At 41.2% G+C, this 19,779-nt stretch overlaps 1 protein-coding gene across 4 annotated transcripts in view; it reads right to left on the bottom strand.

Moving 5' to 3' along the window:
• Positions 1-13,670: 13,670 nt before the first annotated feature.
• The window catches only part of MLH1 (mutL homolog 1), a 127,399-nt gene continuing 121,290 nt past the window's right edge, over positions 13,671-19,779 (bottom strand). For all 4 annotated transcript variants that reach the window (XM_044292825.1, XM_044292826.1, XM_044292827.1 and 1 more), the window contains 2 exons: positions 16,285-16,392; positions 13,671-14,050 (listed from right to left, as the gene is read on the bottom strand). In XM_044292825.1, coding sequence (XP_044148760.1) covers positions 13,883-14,050; positions 16,285-16,392 — 276 coding nt within the window. In that variant the 3' untranslated portion in view covers positions 13,671-13,882. The remainder of the gene's footprint in view (positions 14,051-16,284; positions 16,393-19,779) is intronic.

Raw genomic sequence — 19,779 nt, 5'->3', positions numbered from 1 at the left:
GAGGGGTGTGGTTTTGTGAAGGAGGGGATAGGTAATCTATCTGATAATCTAAGATAGTATTTAGGACCCATGAGTCTGAAGTTAGTGAAGCCCAAGTCTGGAAAAAATGTTTCAGTCTTCCACCTAAAGGTATGTAAGGATAGTTTAGGGTAGAAAAACTTACCTGATGATGGTCTAGATCAGGTATCCTCAAACTGCGGCCCTCCAGCTGTTGCAAAACTACAACTCCCACAATGCCCTGCTGTAGGCTGATACCTGTAGGCTGTTCGGCCATGCTGGGAGTTGTAGTTTTGCAACAGCTGGAGGGCCGCAGTTTGAGGATGCCTGGTCTAGATCTAGGGAAACCTCGAAGGCCTCCAGCTCTCTATCGACGTCCTCTGGTAGGGAAGAATGGTGTAGGTATGGCAGATGATGTAGAGATAGTAGGTCTGTCTGTGTTGTAAGAGGCCTGCTGAAACTGTCTGAAGTGTGAAGCTCGGCTGGGAAAGCAGCCCCTGCCTTTCCCAGCCCTGCCCAAAAAATTTGGTTGACCTACTTTTTTCAGAGATGTTTTAGCTTTGTCAAGAGAGGTAAACACTCAGACAAACTTTCAGCAGATGGATCAGGCTCTGAGTTGGCCAGGTAAGTGAGTTGTGGGTCCATTTTCATGAAGACATTACGTCTTCTTTCCGTGCTGAGAGCAGAGATAATATTTCCAAAGAAACATATGGCCCTTTGGGCCCAGCCGCGAAGTACTGATGTGTCTACGGGTTGGTTTGTAGGAGCTGCTTGTTCGGATAAGTCCAATATTTTTGTGAGAGGCCCTAGTAGGTCTAGGAGTTTATCCTGATACAATTTGAATGATCCATCAAGGCCTCCTTTGGGATTTTTTCCTGTTTTATTTAAGTATTTAGTGATAATAGGATCTAGTTCCGGAGTTTGGGATGCTTTCTGAGGTAGGGTAGGCCTCGAACATTCCACTTTCAATTTGTTTCTGGAGGATTTGTCTGGGGATTTGTTTACCCATATAGATTAAAAAAATCGATTTAAGGGTGAAAAAAGGGATACCCAGACTGTCTAGGACCAGGGAGTCCGAGAGTTGGTTAGCTTGAGGCTGAATTATCATTATTATCTGAGGAGTCATCATTAGAGTAAAATGGTAATTTGTCTTCCGAATCAGAGTCAGACTCACTGGATGGAGATGTGGAAGATGTTTCTTTGTAAGAAATGTTCTTAGCCCTCTTACTGGCTGTCATAGCCCGTATATTGGTAGTCTCCTCCCGGGCGGAGGGTCTTTTGTGTGATTTTTCGCAACGTTTATTCTTACCGCCTAAATTATGCGGGTTTTTATTTGAGTCTTGACCCGTCCCCATGGTATGGGATTTTGAGATATTGGGGACAGTAGGGTCATCACAAAATGTCCTTTTCTTGACAGATTTTTTTAAGCCTTTGGCTAGGTCCGCAACAGAATCTTCCGCTGATAGTAAGTTATCTGATGGGGTAGAAGGGTAAACCTGGGGTGTTCCTTGATTTACAATTAAAGAAAAGGACTTAGTAATGGAGTCCTGAAGAGACACCATGGCTGATTGTATAGCCACAGATACTGATCTAGATACGGATTGATCCACCATTTGTTGGATGGAATCCGTAGTTAATACCTCATAGCTAACAGACATGGGTTGACTGGTCAGGGGGTTAGGTTGTGCCACTGAAGGATTCATGTTGCTAAATATGTGTCTATGGGTGAGGAAGAGAAAATATAAGAGATTAATGAAAATGGAATTGTGTAATTAAGAAATAATAGTTGTGTGTGTGTGTATATATATATATATATATATGTACATACAGTACAGACCAAAAGTTTGGACACACCTTGTCATTCAAAGAGTTTTCTTTATTTTCATGACTATGAAAATTGTAGATTCACACTGAAGGCATCAAAACTATGAATTAACACATGTGGAATTATATACATAACAAAAAAGTGTGAAACAACTGAAAATATGTCATATTCTAGGTTCTTAAAAGTAGCCACCTTTTGCTTTGATTACTGCTTTGCACACTCTTGGCATTCTCTTGATGAGCTTCAAGAGGTAGTCACCTGAAATGGTTTTCACTTCACAGGTGTGCCCTGTCAGGTTTAATAAGTGGGATTTCTTGCCTTATAAATGGGGTTGGGACCATCAGTTACGTTGTGGAGAAGTCAGGTGTATACACAGCTGATAGTCCTACTGAATAGACTGTTAGAATTTGTATTATGGCAAGAAAAAAGCAGTTAAGTAAAGAAAAACGAGTGGCCATCATTACTTTAAGAAATGAAGGTCGGTCAGTCAGTCTGAAAAATTGGGAAAACTTTGAAAGTGTCCCCAAGTGCAGTCACAAAAACCATCAAGCGCTACAAAGAAACTGGCTCACATGAGGACCGCCTCAGGAAAGGAAGAGCAAGAATCACCTCTGCTGCGGAGGATAAGTTCATCCGAGTCACCAGCCTCAGAAATCGCAGGTTAACAGCAGCTCAGATTAGAGACCAGGTCAATGCCACAAAGAGTTCTAGCAGCAGACACATATCTAGAACAACTGTTAAGAGGAGACTGTGTGAATCAGGCCTTCGTGGTAGAATATCTGCTAGGAAACCACTGCTAGGCAGACAACAAGCAGAAGAGACTTGTTTGGGCTAAAGAACACAAGGAATAGACATTAGACCAGTGAAAATCTGTGCTTTGGTCTGATGAGTCCAAATTTGAGATCTTTGGTTCCAACCACCGTGTCTTTGTGCGACGCAGAAAAGGTGAACGGATGGACTCTACATGCCTGGTTCCCACCGTGAAGCATGGAGGAGGAGGTGTGATGGTGTGGGGGTGCTTTGCTGGTGACACTGTTGGGGATTTATTCAAAATTGAAGGCATACTGAACCAGCATGGCTACCACAGCATCTTGCAGCGGCATGCTATTCCATCCGGTTTGCGTTTAGTTGGACCATCATTTATTTTTCAACAGGCCAATGACCCCAAACACACCTCCAGGCTGTGTAAGGGCTATTTGACCATGAAGGGGAGTGGTCTGAACCCAATCGAGATGGTTTGGGGTGAGCTGGACCGCAGAGTGCTAAGCATCTCTGGGAACGCCTTCAAGACTGTTGGAAGACCATTTCAGGTGACTACCTCTTGAAGCTCATCAAGAGAATGCCAAGAGTGTGCAAAGCAGTAATCAAAACAAAAAGGTGGCTACTTTTTTTGCTATGTATATAATTCCAGATGTGTTAATTCATAGTTTTGATGCCTTCAGTGTGAATCTACAATTTCCATAGTCATGAAAATAAAGAAAACTCTTTGACTGAGAAGGTGTGTCCAAACTTTTGTTCTGTACTGTATATACAGTACAGACCAAAAGTTTGGACACACCTTCTAATTCAAAGAGTTTTCTTTATTTTCATGACTATGAAGGCATCAAAACTATGAATTAACACATGTGGAATTATATACATAACAAACAACTGTGAAACAACTGAAAATATGTCATATTCTAGGTTCTTCAAAGTAGCCACCTTTTGCTTTGATTACTGCTTTCAACACTCTTGGCATTCTCTTGATGAGCTTCAAAAGGTAGTCACCTGAAATGGTCTTCCAACAGTCTTAAAGGAGTTCCCAGAGATGCTTAGCACTTGTTGGCCCTTTTGCCTTCACTCTGCGGTCCAGCTCACCCCAAACCATCTCTATTGGGTTCAGGTCCGGTGACTGTGGAGGCCAGGTCATCTGGCGCAGCACCCCATCACTCTCCTTCATGGTCAAATAGCCCTTACTTTAAAAGTTTTCCCAATTTTTCGGCTGACTGCCTGACCTTCATTTCTTAAAGTAATGATGGCCACTCGTTTTTCTTTACTTAGCTGCTTTTTTCTTGCCATAATACAAATTCTAACAGTCTATTCAGTAGGACTATCAGCTGTGTATCCACCTGACTTCTCCTCAACGCAACTGATGGTCCCAACCCCATCTATAAGGCAAGAAATCCCACTTATTAAACCTGACAGGGCCACCTGTGAAGTGAAAACCATTTCAGGTGACTACCTCTTGAAGCTCATCAAGAGAATGCCAAGAGCGTGTAAAGCAGTAATCAAAGCAAAAGGTGGCTTCTTTGAAGAACTTAGAATATGACATATTTTCAGTTGTTTCACACTTTTTTGTTATGTATATAATTCCACACATTTGTTAATTCTTAGTTTTGATTCCTTCAGTGTGAATCTACAATTTTCATAGTCATGAAAATAAAGAAAACTCTTTGAATGAGAAGGTGTGTCTAAACTTTTGGTCTGTACTGTATATACTATATTAATTGTATTTAGGTAAATATATATCCAGAGTAAATTAATTATACTTACAAAGGTAATGTGAGGGAGATAAGAGAGAAAAAAAAGTGTATATATATATATAAAACTATAAGTGTATAAGAAGCAGAGTAACCGTAGGGAGAGCAGTTTGGAAAGACACGGCAGCACGTGCAAATTACATCACAGTTTTAAGGAGCGCCTGAAGTCTTGCGATATTCAAGACTACGGCACTCTGCTTAAGATGGCGCCGCGGAACGCAGGGTAAAGAACGGAGGACCCAGAAAAAGCGATAATAGTAAGTAGAAGGTCACTAGAAATTGAATATCGGCAGCAGAGAGGGGAGAAAGTGAAAGAGCCAAGAAACAATGAGTGACAAATATCAATGACAACATCAGAGAATCTATACGTATCCTTTCCTAGTTGGGAGCAGCAAGAAAGAGGCGGGGTCTATGCTTGCTTCACCTTATATCCACTGAGATGCACACTGATTGTTTACCTGTATTCCTCATTTACATTACTGATTAACTGTTTCGAAAAAAAAATCATACACCTGTTGTAATAATCCTTACTGCTATGGCAGTAGTAAAAGAAAGTTCTGCACAATGAGAGCCTCCTGTTGCAATAAAATTGAAAATTTTAACAGATTTTTTTATTTTTTATTAGGCAATCAGCCTATTAATTGTAGAAACATGAGATGTTCATTTGTTCTTGCAGGATCTTGTAATGTACAGAAGTAACTGTGTCACCAGCTATATTAAACACACTGTACCTCACTCTCTCTATGTATGCTTTCCCTGATCAAAGTCCCTAAAATATACCCAATTATATCTCGTTATCTCCCTACACTCACTATATTAGTGGCTTGTGTTTGCAATTGCTTTCTGGCAAATACTGCCATAACACATCCTTTGTGCCCTTGATTGGCTACTCAGGCTATCAGCAAGCCCTCCCCCCATTTCATCCCAGTGTCATGTGATCCTCCATATTCTTCCTCCCTCATAGTTTTCCCCATCAATATTCACAGTAAAATGGGGCTGGGCCATTCATCCAAAAGAAATCACAAAAAACTTTTAATTTACTCGACAGATAAATTTTTGTGAAATTTATAACAAATCCGATTCATTTAGAATAGGTTCTCTGATCTCTAATGGGTTGCATTTTTAGTGCAGTTTTAGGATAATGAGGATAAGGTATCAATATTAAAATCTTTGATGCCCCTTTAATGCTCTATTGAAAAAAAATCATATTTACTCGCCACATTCTGAGACATATCTCTTTTACTTCTTTTCTTTTCCAAAGCATTATTACCTGCCAATGTAAGTCTGACAGGCAAACTATTAGATCATGCCTTTTCCAGAACCCAGCTGACATAGAAACCTATTGGCACCCCACAATTGTGTTGTAGCAACCAGCTGGCTGACTGCAACAGCATCCTCCATTGATTAAACTCCTTAGATGCTGAGCAGCATCTAAAGGGTAAAACATCCAAGAACGAAGGTGACTCCAATCTCTGCTATTATTGCAGAACGTTGACTGCATATTAAAGAGGACCTTTCACTAGAATAAAAAATCTAAACTAACTATACAGACATGGAAAGCGGCGCCCAGGGATCTCCCTGCACTTACTGTTATACCTGGGCGCCGCTCCGTTCTCCTGGTATAACCTTCGGTATCTTCCTATGTTAGGCTCCACCCAGTGAAACCTGCCGGCGTCTCCTTCTCCCATGCTGTAGCGCTGACCAATTGCAGCGCTCAGCTCATAGCCTGAGAGGCTTTTTTTTCTCTCAGGTTATGAGCTGAGTGCTGTGATTGACCAGCGCTACAGCATGGGAGAATGAGACGCCGGCAGGTTCAACTGGGTGGAGCCTAACATAGGAAGATACCGGAGGCTATACAGGGAGAACGGAGCGGCGCTCAGGTATAACAGTAAGTGCAGGGAGATCCCTGGGCGCCGCTCTCCATGTCTGTATAGTTAGTTTAGATTTTTTTTATTCTAGTGAAAGGTCCTCTTTAAAGCCAGCATGGGTACAGCCCATGTCATCCACCGGATGTACTAATGTACTATGAAGGTAATATGCTATGTCAATTTTACTTAAGTCTTAGTTTTAGCATACTTTATGCCAAATTTATCAAATGGAGCATATTTGTTAAATTTGGCTAACCTATTATCTAGAAATGCTACTCTAGTTTTTTCACACCACTTCCCTACTGGAGTGAGTTTGTGATTTAAAAAAAAAAAAAAAAAAAAAGTTTAAATCCGGAGTGAAACCTATTAACTTAGCTTTTCCACACATTTTTCAAAACTATGGTGAGTCATGTAAAAAGAAAAGTTACAAAGCAATATTTTATGACTTTTTGAAGCCAGAATTCTGGAGTTCCACGATATGATAAATTCTTCCATCTAGAACTTAAATATCTTAATAACTTTGTTGTATCAATGCTGTCTGTGCTTTAGAAAGAAACTATAATCTATGCCTGCAAGTGCAGTTGCATGGTTTTGGGTGGTCCCCAGGGCGATCATTAATATTGATTGGACCCTGGGCAAAAATTTACTTGGGCCCGCTGGATCCCGCCTTCCCACACCTTAGCAGGCAATCACGCCCTCCACCACAACACACACACAAAAAATGCACACATCTGGTAGAGTACAGTGAATGACTGTAAATACTTCCAGTTCTGAAGACTCCAGGCCCCCTCACTATACAGTAGTTTACAGTATATTAGCATAACAGCCCCTGTCACCTTTTTCTGATGTAATCTTCACACAAAAAAGCTCCACAGTTAAGGCAAACTTCTACAGCAACACTCCTGGTAGAAAGGACCTTGATGACCTCATAGCCATGTGACCAGTAATATTGCTAGGTTGTCATCTAAGGTCCTAGAGAATCACAGCTCTCACAGTACGCTGCCTGGAGTGCCGGCAGGCATGGCAGCACCCCCTGTGTAGCTGACAGACTGACACCTGGGGCAGTGGCTAGCAGGGCTCAAGAGGCAGCTGCCCCCCAGGAGCAACTGGGCCCGGGGTAGCTGCCCTTTGTTAAAGACGGTCCTGGTAGTCCCAATGCTACGCTGGGTCCCCAGGACACCTTTGAGGTGTCACCCCTTGTTAATGCTCTCTGGAGGGGATGGAAGACGTGGTGGGAAATAAGTTCAGTGAGTCAGGGTTTGCAGTAAGCCAGTGTGCTTCTTTACTGGAGGAACTTAATGCAAAACAATACAGACAAGGCACTGAGCTGGCTTTTCAGTCTCTACTCTGGCAGAAGAAGGTTCTGTGCTGAGGCAAGGCCTGAGCTAGCTGTCCCTCTCTCTCTCAGGAGGCTGGTACTCTGGTAAAAGAGCTGGTGCTCAGTTGTCTGGCTGTCCCTCTCGTCAAAGTGCTGGTGACCCAGGGTCTGTGGCAGTGTCCCTGTCTCAGCGTCTTCTGGTTGTTCTTGCAGTCTGGAGTCTCTTCTACTAAACATATGCACAGTGGCAGAATCTTTACTACTAAACACTGCTCCCTATAAACTAGGGGCTCTGACATCTCTCCGAATATACAGTTTGTAACTTAACAGAACAATCTTCAAATGTAAACAATTAAGCTAAACCAAACAGTCAAAAGGTTAGTGTGTTTTTCTCTCCCCAAATTTTTGCATAGTCCCTTGTAGTAACTGTATAAGAAATTTAACTTCTCAGTGCATAAACAGAAAGTCCCAAAGTCTCTCATTATGAATCTACTTTCACACTCGCATTTTGGCTTTCTGTTTGCGAGATCCATTCAGGGCTCTCACAAGCGGTTCAAAACGGACCAGTTTGCATGCTAATGGATTCTGAATGGAAAAGTATCCGCTCAGAATGCTTCAGTTCCGTCTCCATTCCGTTTTGGTGTCTGTCTGATGAAACTGCGGCAAACAGATCCGTCCCCATTGACTTACATTGTGTGCCAGGGTGGATCTGTTTGGTTTTGCATGCAGCGATTTGGTGTCAGTCTCCAAAGCGGAATAGAGACTGAACTGATGCATTCCGAGCGGATGCTTTTCCATTCAGAATGCATTAGAATGCAAACTGGTCTGTTTTGAACCTCTTGTGAGAGCCCTGAATGGATCTCACAAACGGAAAGCCAAAACACATATGTGAAAGGAGATTAATACGGAGAGACTTTGTCTATGCATTGAGAAGTTAGAATTCTTATATAGATACTACTGCATGCAGCGTTTTGGTGTCCGTCTGATAAAACTGAGCAAAACGGACCCGTCCTGGCACACAATGTAAGTCAATGGGGACGGATCCGTTTTCACTGACACAATAGAAAACGGATCCGTCCTCCATTGAACACCATTGCAAGTCAATGGAGGACGGATCTGTTTTGTATTGTGCCAGTGAAAACGTTTGGCTCAGTTTCATCAGACGGACACCAAAACGCTGCATGCAGTAGTAACTGTATAAGAATTCTAACTTCTCAGTGCATAGACAGAAAGTCCCAAAGTCTCTACGTATTAATCTACTTTCACACTCGTGTTTTGGCTTTCCATTTGTGAGATCCATTCAGGGCTCTCAAAAGCGGTTCAAAACTGATCAGTTTGCATTCTAAATGGAAAAGCATCCGCTCAGAATGCATCAGTTCAGTCTCCATTCCGCTTTGGAGACGGACACAAAAACGCTGCATGCAACGTTTTGGTGTCCGTCTGATGAAACTAAGCCAAACGGATTCGTCCTGGCACACAATGTAAGTCAATAGGGACAGATCCTTTTTTTTACTGACACAAAGGAAAACGGATCCGTCCTCCATTGACTTTCAATGGTGTTCAAGACGGATCCGTCTTGGCTATGTTGAAAATAATACAAACGGATCCATTCTGAACGGATGCAGACGTTTGAATTATCTAAACGGATCTGTCCATTACGGATCCGCACAAAACGCGAGTGTGAAAGTAGCCTTAGCTGGCTGTGCATAAACCCTTTCCACAGTGCAATGCAGATATAGTGCAATAACATTGCAAATGAACAGGAGATCTTACAATGAAAATGCAGATCAACAATATAAAACAGTATGTGTAAACAATGGCATAAATCATAGTGCAAGTTAACCCTTCCAAGAGCACTAAAGTAGTGAGTTGATGGCTTTGTGTAGTAGCAATAGGGGCAAATGTCCACAAACCTATATAGTCCAAAGTACCTTTGCTCCACGGCACTACACTAGGAGCTGGGTTTGTTATAGCAGCAGATGCTAACCTCCACTGACCCACTCTGCTTACCTGGTGGACCGTACCTGCCTCCTGCTGCCATCCTCTTGGTGGGCCCAGCAGCCGCGCCCACTGTCTCCATTCGCAGGCTGCAGCTTCAGTTAGATCCCTCCTCCAGTGTCTGTGGGACACGTATGCGCTCCCTCAAACTCTTAAAGGGCCCAAGTGCACCTTAATCTTCACCAGCCAATGGCTGGTAAACTGTGGATATTTTAGCCACCTTTTGCCAGTGGGAAGGTGCATGAGCAATAAGGTTCTTAGCTTTGCTAGTTCCCTATAAAGTTGTGTTTTGCCTGCTCGTGCGTGTATTGACCTCTGCTTGTTTCCTGACTCTGATTCTGTTGCTTGATCTGCCTGATTTTTTGTCTGACCTTCTGTTGCCTGCCCTTAATTCTGTTTTCACACTAACTCTGCCTGTTACTGACTATGGTTTTGCTTGACTCTTGTGACCATCATCAATGTCTCTAACCCTGTTGGTTAGCATGCCAACCACAGTGGGACTATTCCAGGAGGATGTATTCTGATGGTTCCCTGCAATGAAGTCCATGGCCCTGATTAGGGATTAAATGGTGAATATAAGGGGGCCACTAGGATAATGCCCTAAGGTCTAGGCCAAAATCAAACGGGTTGGAATGGCACATTAGTTCCTCAAGCACTGCTGTAACAGGCATACATTTCAGATATAATTTATACCAGTTTTCTTGTGTAATTTATTGTAAATGTATTGGGCTCTTTAGCTAGGCACTACCCACTCACTTTTTCACATCAGATCAGTGAGAAAAATAAAAAGCTAAATTTATGTGCAAAATACTGTATAGTAAATCCTTTGTAAATTACCCCTAGTGGCTTAAATTTGAAAAAAATTATAATGTAAAATACTAACCAAATCTCCACTGCAGCAGCTAGCATGAACCAAAAAATGCATTAAAGGCATGGGGTCACCAATAAGGCTGTCTCATACAAGCTCATTCCACTGTGCCCTGTACTCTGCAGTGTAGTGGAGAGCGGCTCCCTCTACACTAACCTGCATTTTCAACCTGTGACAGGGATGTACAGAGTCATGTGGGTGGTACCAAGCACAAAAGGAATCCCTGCTTTCTGGTTCCTGCTGACCAAGCCCAGGGTTGGGGGTGGAGCACGCTTGCCTCTCAGATTAGTGGCTACTTCGCCCAACGACTCCTGCTGCATTCAACTCATACATCAAAATGCTCAGGAGGAAGGATAGAGAAGACCATGTCATCCGAGCAGTTTTTGGCCACAGACAGAATAAGGAGAAGAGCAGATGTGAAAGTACAGATTTTGGATTCTCCTTTGCAAGGTGGATAACTGAGAAACAGGGAAAGGGGGGTGGGGTAGGTATTTATCATAAGGGGAATATTTGAAGTCAGCTTTGCTTGAGTCTGTGTTGGAGTACTTTATACCACATTTATCATGGCGTTTGATAAACTTGTCTTATTCTTAGACCTAACACTTTTGTCTAGAGAAGCGACTCCTTTTCCTTACTCCCTCCTCCTACTGAAGTGAGATTATGACTTTTTTTTTGCACCCTTTTAAAAAAGTCTCAATGATAAATATGGAATGAAGCTCATTAACATAGCAAACCACACCCACATCACAAAACTAAAGTGAGTGGTGTAAAAATGCAACACATTTTTGTGCAAGTGAGGGCAAAAAGTTGCAAAAGCCCCATTTTGCAACTTTTTGACACCAGAATTGTGGAATGATAAATCAGGGTCAAAGTATTTATCCATAATATTGTTTATCAGGAAATATTTAATTACATACGGCAACAATAAAAGAAGAATTAAGAAAGGCTTACAAGAAATTCCACCACGGTCTACGAGTATAGACCAGTGGGGCAACACACAAAGACCTCCACGTTGGTTTGTCCTGAAACTTTTCTGTATTTAAAACAGCTGATACCTTTTAATTACAACTATTATTCCAATACATAATTTTCCTGAGCATGGATATTTCTATATATAGATTGCAGTCGTTGTCCTGGGACAAGAACTCTGCACTTAAGTGGATGCATTTTCTATTAAAGTCACGGGCTATTTATGTATGTATATACACACACACTCTATATATGTATGTTGTGTTGCTGTATTCCAGAAACATGGGATTATTCTAAATAATGCTTCCAGCTGTGATATTACACAATCGATAAGGACTGGAGTGATAAACACAGCACCTGCAGCACAATTTGCAGGTGACGGAGGAAACGGTATGTATACTCCCATTATGAAAATACATGAATACACCCCTATGATTCACACTAGTTTGATAGCTGTTATGATAGGTTTACAGCATCAGAATGCTTAAGTGGATTTGTACAAAGACAGTTCCAGGTTGAATCTGTTCCAGCATCTGCTTCTGGTTAGTGTGCATGTGCCACAAGAATGTTTTCTAGCCGTTATGTATTTCCCAATGTGTAATTCAGGTTTCACATGTATTGCAGAGAATGTAAATGCTATATAATTTTCCCCTTTAGTTCCAGAATAGGCTTGAAGGACATGTTATATTGCTAATGTGAATGAAAGAAAAAGCCACATATTATAATACCATTAACATTTTTGCTGCTTAAAAATACGTTGAACTCTACATATGGTCACAAATTATCATTGTCTGTTATAATAGGAATAATTTTCTCTACAGCTCAAGAAAGCTCTGAACAAAGTGGAAGGGATGGAAACAGTTACTACTGAAGAGACTAGAGAAGATAAAAGGTGTGAGGGGTCCCAAGCCTAATCATAATGATACTTTAGGAGATGTTCACAAGTACAGCAACCACCTCCATCAACAAAACTCCTATGGCCTGGCTGACATAGTACAGTTTTCACATATGTAAGAGAATGGGGTTGCATTGTCACAACCTAAGTTATCATGAAGGCCCAGCGTTTGTACATAAAGAATAACACCAATTCTGTCCACTATATTACTTGTATGTGGCATATTTAGCAGTTTTCCTCCGTACATGCTGAATGTCTAGTTTGCAGTTCTCCTAGATCTAGTTGGTAGAGATTAGCTTCCATCCAGTGAACACAAAATAGAGGAGAATTTGCTTCATAACCTTCTCTTACTCAGAAGTAGCCACAGGATCATGGAGGACGTTACAGAGAACTACTGGCCTATACGGTTGTAAATAAAGCACTTGGGTTGAGATATAAGCTTTCTATTTGGCTGCATCAAACTATATTGCTGCACCTGTCTGATTCCCTGCTCACTCCTCATCTCTACATAGATTATTATGAACCCGTGTAAATAGCCAATAACGCAAACTAGACATTTCTCTCTGATAAGATATATTACAAAGTTTCTTAAGGACACTTGTACTACTGATCTATGCAAAGTTGTTTGAAAAGTTAGTGACCATTTTAAGACCGAGCATAAATGTTAGTGTCCTGAAGAACCCCTTTAAAGGGCTTCTGTCACCCCACTAAAGTGATTTTTTTTTTTTTGGGCTAGTGAAATTAGTTATTTTGCGATATATGACAATATAATTGTGTTACTTACTTTGATCCAGCAGTTTCTGCAAAAAACGAAGTTTTAATATATGTAAATTCGGTGTCTACCAGCAAGTAGGGCGGCTACTTGCTGGTAGCTGCTGCAGAAATCCGCCCCCTCGTCGTGTTGATTGACAGGGCCAGCCGGGATCTCCTCCTCCGGCCAGCCCTGTCGGCATTTCAAAAATCGCGCGCCTGTGTTGATTCGGCGCAGGCGCTCTGAGATGAGGAGGCTCGTCTCCTCAGAACTCCCTCAGTGCGCCTGCGCCGATGACATCACCGAAATAGAAGACGTCATCGACGCAGGCGCACTGAGAGAGTGCTGAGGAGACGAGCCTCCTCATCTCAGAGCGCCTGCGCCGAATCCACACAGGCACGCGATTTTTGAAATGCCGACAGGGCTGGCCGGAGGAGATCCCGGCTGGCCCTGTCAATCAACACGACGAGGGGGCGGATTTCTGCAGCAGCTACCAGCAAGTAGCCGCCCTACTTGCTGGTAGAGACCGAATTTACATATATTAAAACTTCGTTTTTTGCAGAAACTGCTGGATCAAAGTAAGTAACACAATTATATTGTCATATATCGCAATATAACTAATTTCACTAGCCCAAAAAAAAAATATCACTTTAGTGGGGTGACAGAAGCCCTTTAAATTTTATTTCAAATATATTGACCAGTTATGTGTTAGAAAGAATCTACTTTTTTTTTTTTTTTTACTTTTCATCAAGTAACACCTGGTGGAATTGACAGTTATACATTGTTTGTTACATAGTAACAGTTTGCATTATTAACTTTTAATAACATCAGAGTATAAGCCACAATTCTATAAAAGAAAAACCCTAAACCACTGCTAACATCTTTCAAACACTTTGTACAGGTCTGGGAGGTTTGCCAGTTGTAAGATACTTCCATCTTCTGCAAACTCTTTTCTGGGTAGCAGGTACTTTTTAAAAGCCTTGTACAAAATATGTTCAGTTTTCCATCGCCAGGAAGGAGCGCTAACTTCCAATTCCTTGTCCTACAAAGAATAGAAAATATTTGACCCAACATATAGAATGGTATAGAATACCGGTAGATAAAAATAGCACTTATAGGGAGTTTGTCACTACTGAAGCAGGTAAAATGCCTTGTAGGGTAGCTCAGCTGAATTAATGATACCTATCACTTAGCTATCTGTTGCATCATTTTGGAGAAAACATACTTTAAATTATTCTGCAAATGAGCAGTTAAGTGTACTGAGGACAAGCCCAAGCCACTCTATACACCATTCCTCCTTCGTCAGCCCCTCCCTCTCCTGACCTAGTTAATAAAAGAGATGGAGGTGGTGGCAGAGGAAGTAGGAGGAACAAGTGTGCTCCAAGCAATGGTAAGGGGTAGCCACGTTACATTCAACAGAGCTAGTCCTACAAATCCTTGTGCCTGGTTCAACACTGAAACATGATGCTGGTTCCTACTGTGCACCCTTGATACGGTCATCTAAACAATCTAGATTTATGAAAATAATGTACTTACATACTGTGAAGTCAGAAAAAAATAAATCACAAATTAGGAGATGCAACTGCAATATTAGACAAGGAAACCTGGGTAAACACAGTTTTTAGATAATGACTGCAGTTATTTAAAGGGAAGGTACCCTATTGCTCGATTCAACGTTCAAAAGAGTTACTGGAAATAGCCGACCGCTCCCATCTACAGTTTGGCACCATCACAAACACTGAATGGATCTATGCAAAGTTGTTTGAAAAGTTAGTGACCATTATAAGACAGAGCATAAATGTTAGTGTCCTGAAGAACCCCTTTAAATTTAATTTCAAATATATTGACCAGTTATGTGTTAGAAAGAGTCTACAATATTTCACTTTTCATCAAGAAACACCTGGTGGAATTAACAGTTATACGTTGTTTAATTACATAGTAACCATTTGCATTATTAACTTTTAATGACATCAGAGTATAAGCCACAATTCTATAAAAGAAGAAAAAAACTAAACCAGTGCTGTTGTGCAATGAGGAGGAATGGGATAGCTGTGGATAGCTAAGAAATGTTTTTATTTGTGTGACCACCCTTTAAGGAAATTATTTTTTTTAACCCCAATTTCTTTATGACCAAATAAGTGCAGCTTCAAACTTAACCAATTTCCACAGCCGCACACTTCCTATAACTGACATCATATTTTTATATCTCTGTTGCAGAACAATTTCAACTTAGGTTTGCTTTCTGGAAATCCATACATCATTGGGCTACGCCGGTCAAATATGTCTTCTGCTGGGTCCGCTAACACGGAATTCCAGAATTTAAAGGTCATGGACACCTCTGGGAACTTATATTATTGAATTCTACCTATTTTGGGCTAAAAATCCTTTTTCTGTTGAGCTTTATTAAGAAAGCAATGCGCCGAAACGACGTTTAGCTTAAGGCCGGATCCGGATCAATGCCTTTCAATGGGCATTCATTCCGGATCCGGCCTTGCGGCAAGTGTTCCGGATTTTTGGCCGGAGCAAAAAGCGCAGCATGCTGCGCTATTTGCTGCGGCCAAAAAACGTTCCGTTCCGGAACGGAAGACATCCTGATGCATCCTGAAGTACGGACTGTCCATTCAGAATGCATTAGGAAAATCCTGATCAGTATTCTTCCGGCATAGAGCCCCGACGACGGAACTCTATGCCGGAAGACTATAACGCAGGTGTGAAAGAGCCCTTACAATGGCTTCAACATACAATGGTCGTCCTGGAACCAATTAATATTGTATCTTGAGGGACCACTGTACTTTATTAGCTGAAGACAGCTAACTGTAACATGCATAGACCCATACAAAAAATAAATAAAAATTTCTGTCCCTACACATAAAAATTAAATAAATAAAAATATATATATGACAGTAGAGGCTCTACTACACAGGCCGATTATTACGCTGGTTTGGGAAAAATTCTGTAAAATGTGTAACTAAAGGGGTTGTGTAGTGCTACTATACTGTGGAGAAGATAGGTCATCAATACCGGTTAGGCAGGGGTTTGACTCCCGTCACCCCACAGATCAGCTGTTTGAAGGTGTTGCAGTGCTTGTGTGAGCGCTGCATCCTCTTCAATGTTTAGTTTCCCTTCTCATGATCGCTGGTGGTCCCAGCATTAAGAGCCCCCTGATCAGATGCTTATTTTTTGGGTAGGGATTGAATTTATATTGTGGGAAGACAGTATTTCTCATATAACAAAAAAAAAAATATTAGTTGGCGAGCAATACATAACCCTAGATACCTCAGAGGTGGCAGAATCTTCCAGTATATACTTCTTCCTAATAGAGTAAAACATAGAACATTCCTTGCTGAGACTGTCAAAACATTCTCTCTCATCATCCCAGTTCACCTGCAGAAAAATCAATGGAAATCGGTTATAAATATTATAAAACTAATACTGTGTGATCTGCGGCTGTTTTGGTTTATTAAAGATGGCAAGGGATTTAGCTGTATGACTAACAGTTTATCCAAGGCTTTACTAGGACAGCACCCCTATCTGAGAAGAAAAAAACCCTCTCACTTTCACTAGGCATCCAATTGGTAAAGGCTCTGCCCTGTCTGGCTGCTATATTCTGGTATTTGCCTCACCCAATAACCTGAAAGTGGTATTTTCATCACAATGTCTTCACTAGATTGTAATCATCTTTGCTCTGATTTTTATTTTATTTATTCTTAACACAGAGTATGGCCATACGTGACACCGTGGACTTTCTTCTGGAATTTGCAGGCAGAACATCCCCAGCAGTTACAGTAGTAGCAAAAGTGGCTAATCTGATATATACACTGCCTAAAAATCTGTGCAGAATTGACCTGTGGTACGAATTTTAACCCCTTCCTAATACTGCGATTTTCTATATATTCTTTTTCTTTTCACCTAGCCGTACTAATACCACCATTTAATATGGCATACAATATGGTGGGAAGCGGGGAATTTTTTTTAAAAAGAAACAAAAAAAAAAAAAAACTGAATTCCGCCAGTTTTACGGGTTTTGTTTTGAAGCATTCTTTATGTGGTAAAACTGACTTGTGCTCCTCGATCTCCAGGTCAGTATGATTACTGCAGTACCACACATGTATAGTTTTTCTTGCGATTTAATACGGAAAAAAAATTTTTTACTTTTCATCCCCATATTCTGACCCACATAACCTTTTTGTAGTTATGTATACAGAGATGGGTGAGAGCTCCTTTTTTGCGAAACGATCTGTAGTTTTTGATAACTCCATCTTGGGGTGAGTGTAACTTTCACCCAAAAATTTGGGAAGGTAAAGTGATGAAAAAAAATGGTGAATCGGCCATTTTTATTTTTTTCCGTTACACCATTCACCACATGGGATAACAAGTATGGGCATTTTCACACATGGCGATTCCTATAATGTTTATTTTTATTTTGGGGAAAGGAGGATGATTTGAATTTTGCATATTTCTTTTAACTTTTTTAAAAAATATTTTTTAAAACACTTTTTTTTTTACTTTTTATTAGATCCCCAAGTGGAGTACAACATGCAATCAGATTGCAATTTGTATAGGATAATGGAATTTTCTCCATTACTCTAAACAGGAATAGGTACGGTATATTACAGTTCAGAGCTGCCACCTGCTGGCCTCAACTGTAATATACAAGTAATGCGCCTGGAAGCCTAATTCAGGCTCAGGCTCATTACTATGAACAAACGCCTTACCCGATCTCTGCCGGGGGGAGGCACTCAAGCCCGTGAATTGCGTGCCTCCAGCTTCAGATGCTATAGTAACATTTGACCTCCATCAGTGTATATATTAGTATGCTGCTTATATCCTTATTTACCTAATCTCCTATACTGATTCTTTTATGAGGCAGACAACCCCTTTAAAGGGCTTCTGTAGGGCATCTACTTGCTGTTAGCCGCCGCATCCTCCTTTTAAAAAAAACGCCCCCTCCTCCAGTTGATTGACAGAGCCAGCGAGCGCTCTCCTCCTCCGGGTGGCCCTGGCAGCATTTCAAATCCCGCGCCTTACGTGTCTTCATTCGGCGCAGGTGCTCTGAGAGAAGGACGCCCACTTCCTCAGTGTGCCTGTGCCGATGACGTCACCGCTAAACCCGAAAGAGAAGACGTCATCGGCGCACTGAGGAAGCAAGCGTCCTTCTCTCAGAGCGCCTGCGCCGAATGAAGACCTGTAACGCGCAGGCGCGGGATTTTAATTGCAGACTGTCAATCAACTGGAGGAGGTTTTTTTTTTTTTAAAGGAGGATGCGGCGGCTACCAGCAAGTAGATTCCCTACTTGCTGGTAGTAAAGTAATTTGCATATTTTAAAAGCTTGATTTTTTATGAAACGAAGCCACAAAACAAGGTAAGAGCCCTATATAGGGAATAGTCGTATGCCCAAAAATGAAAAATGAGTTTTGGGGGTGACAGAAGCCCTTTAACTCATATGGTCTCTGAACAAAATATCATCCAAGTAAAGAACTTAGCTACTTTCTGTTTCAATAGTTTTTATTAGAAATGTAGCTACTTTCTTGATACAAATTCTCTTCCAGCTTTCTCTGGTCATTTCTCAATAGGAAGTACTGATTTCTGCTCAGAACTTGCAGTATGGTGTAAAAGAGGACTATAATATGTCACCCTTCACATGGCTTGATGTTGGGGTAGTTGGAATTACACATTATGGGAGCTGTACTAAAACCCCATTGCTACATTTATCTCAGGGGAATTCATTGTAGTTTGTCTCTATACGTGTTAAATGCAACTTTGAACTGCTCAGGGGAATTTTTTATGCAGGATGGGAAATGTGAACTGGAGCCCGTGAATAAGGGAAAGTGACTTCTGACACCTGGGCCGGGTTGTATAAACAACAAAAGAATGGATAAATGGACATAGCATATGAGCATCCTCTACCCTATATTTGGGGGTGAATTAAAAAGTCAGATACAAATGAATATTCCTGGGACTTGCCCCCTTATTAATCTGCTGCCCAGTCACCATAAAGGCATTTGAATATAGAAGGGCGGCTCTGAAACCTGAGCCAAGGGACAAAATTATAAAACATAAGCGGACTATATGAACAGGGTTACACATGTGGGGGTCAGCCAGGATCTGTGTGTGTTACCATAGTTTCTCATACTCCAAAGAATCAGAATGACTATAGCTTTCAAGTTAAGTGTTTCTGTTTTCTTCCATTCATTTTATAACTGTTTGACTGCTCATATGCTATTTTCTTTCTTTTTTGTAAGCATTGAACCCTTTTGTATTAAAGTGTATCTTGCCATCTGAATGCTGGAGCAGTGAGTGTGTTGGGGTATCTATGGACCTGGAATTAAGTAGGTGGTTGGGGTGCAATTTATGCTCAATTTCCAGCCTGAGTGAAAGGGGAGCATAAGATTGAGTGGAGTAAATTAAGCAGTCATACCTGTGTCACGTCATAGGGCAGAACGTATGTGACAGCACTAACAAAGATGAAAATTTCTACATTCCAATTCTATCGTTCAAGATCAATCATGGTGTCGAAATAAAATTATTTGACAGTTTTCTTTAACAAGTAATTAAACTTTTATAAAACTCTCTTTTAAAATGTTCTGAATAGCCTAAAAATTATTTTTGTAATATACTTTATTAATCAATTATACTACTATCCTACTCAAACAGATACCAAAGTCCTGGGTGCTATTGTGCCTTAACATGTCAGCGCAGTACTGGAGTATGGATTACTGGGGGCTGCAGAAATCGCTGCTCCTGCTTTAGAGAGCCTTGAGCTGAGTGGAG

Source organism: Bufo gargarizans, chromosome 5, assembly GCF_014858855.1.
Source record: "Bufo gargarizans isolate SCDJY-AF-19 chromosome 5, ASM1485885v1, whole genome shotgun sequence".
Taxonomy (NCBI): Eukaryota; Metazoa; Chordata; class Amphibia; order Anura; family Bufonidae; genus Bufo; species Bufo gargarizans.
The sequence above is the reverse complement of the archived record's forward strand: the minus strand, read 5'-3'. Positions and strand labels throughout refer to the sequence as shown.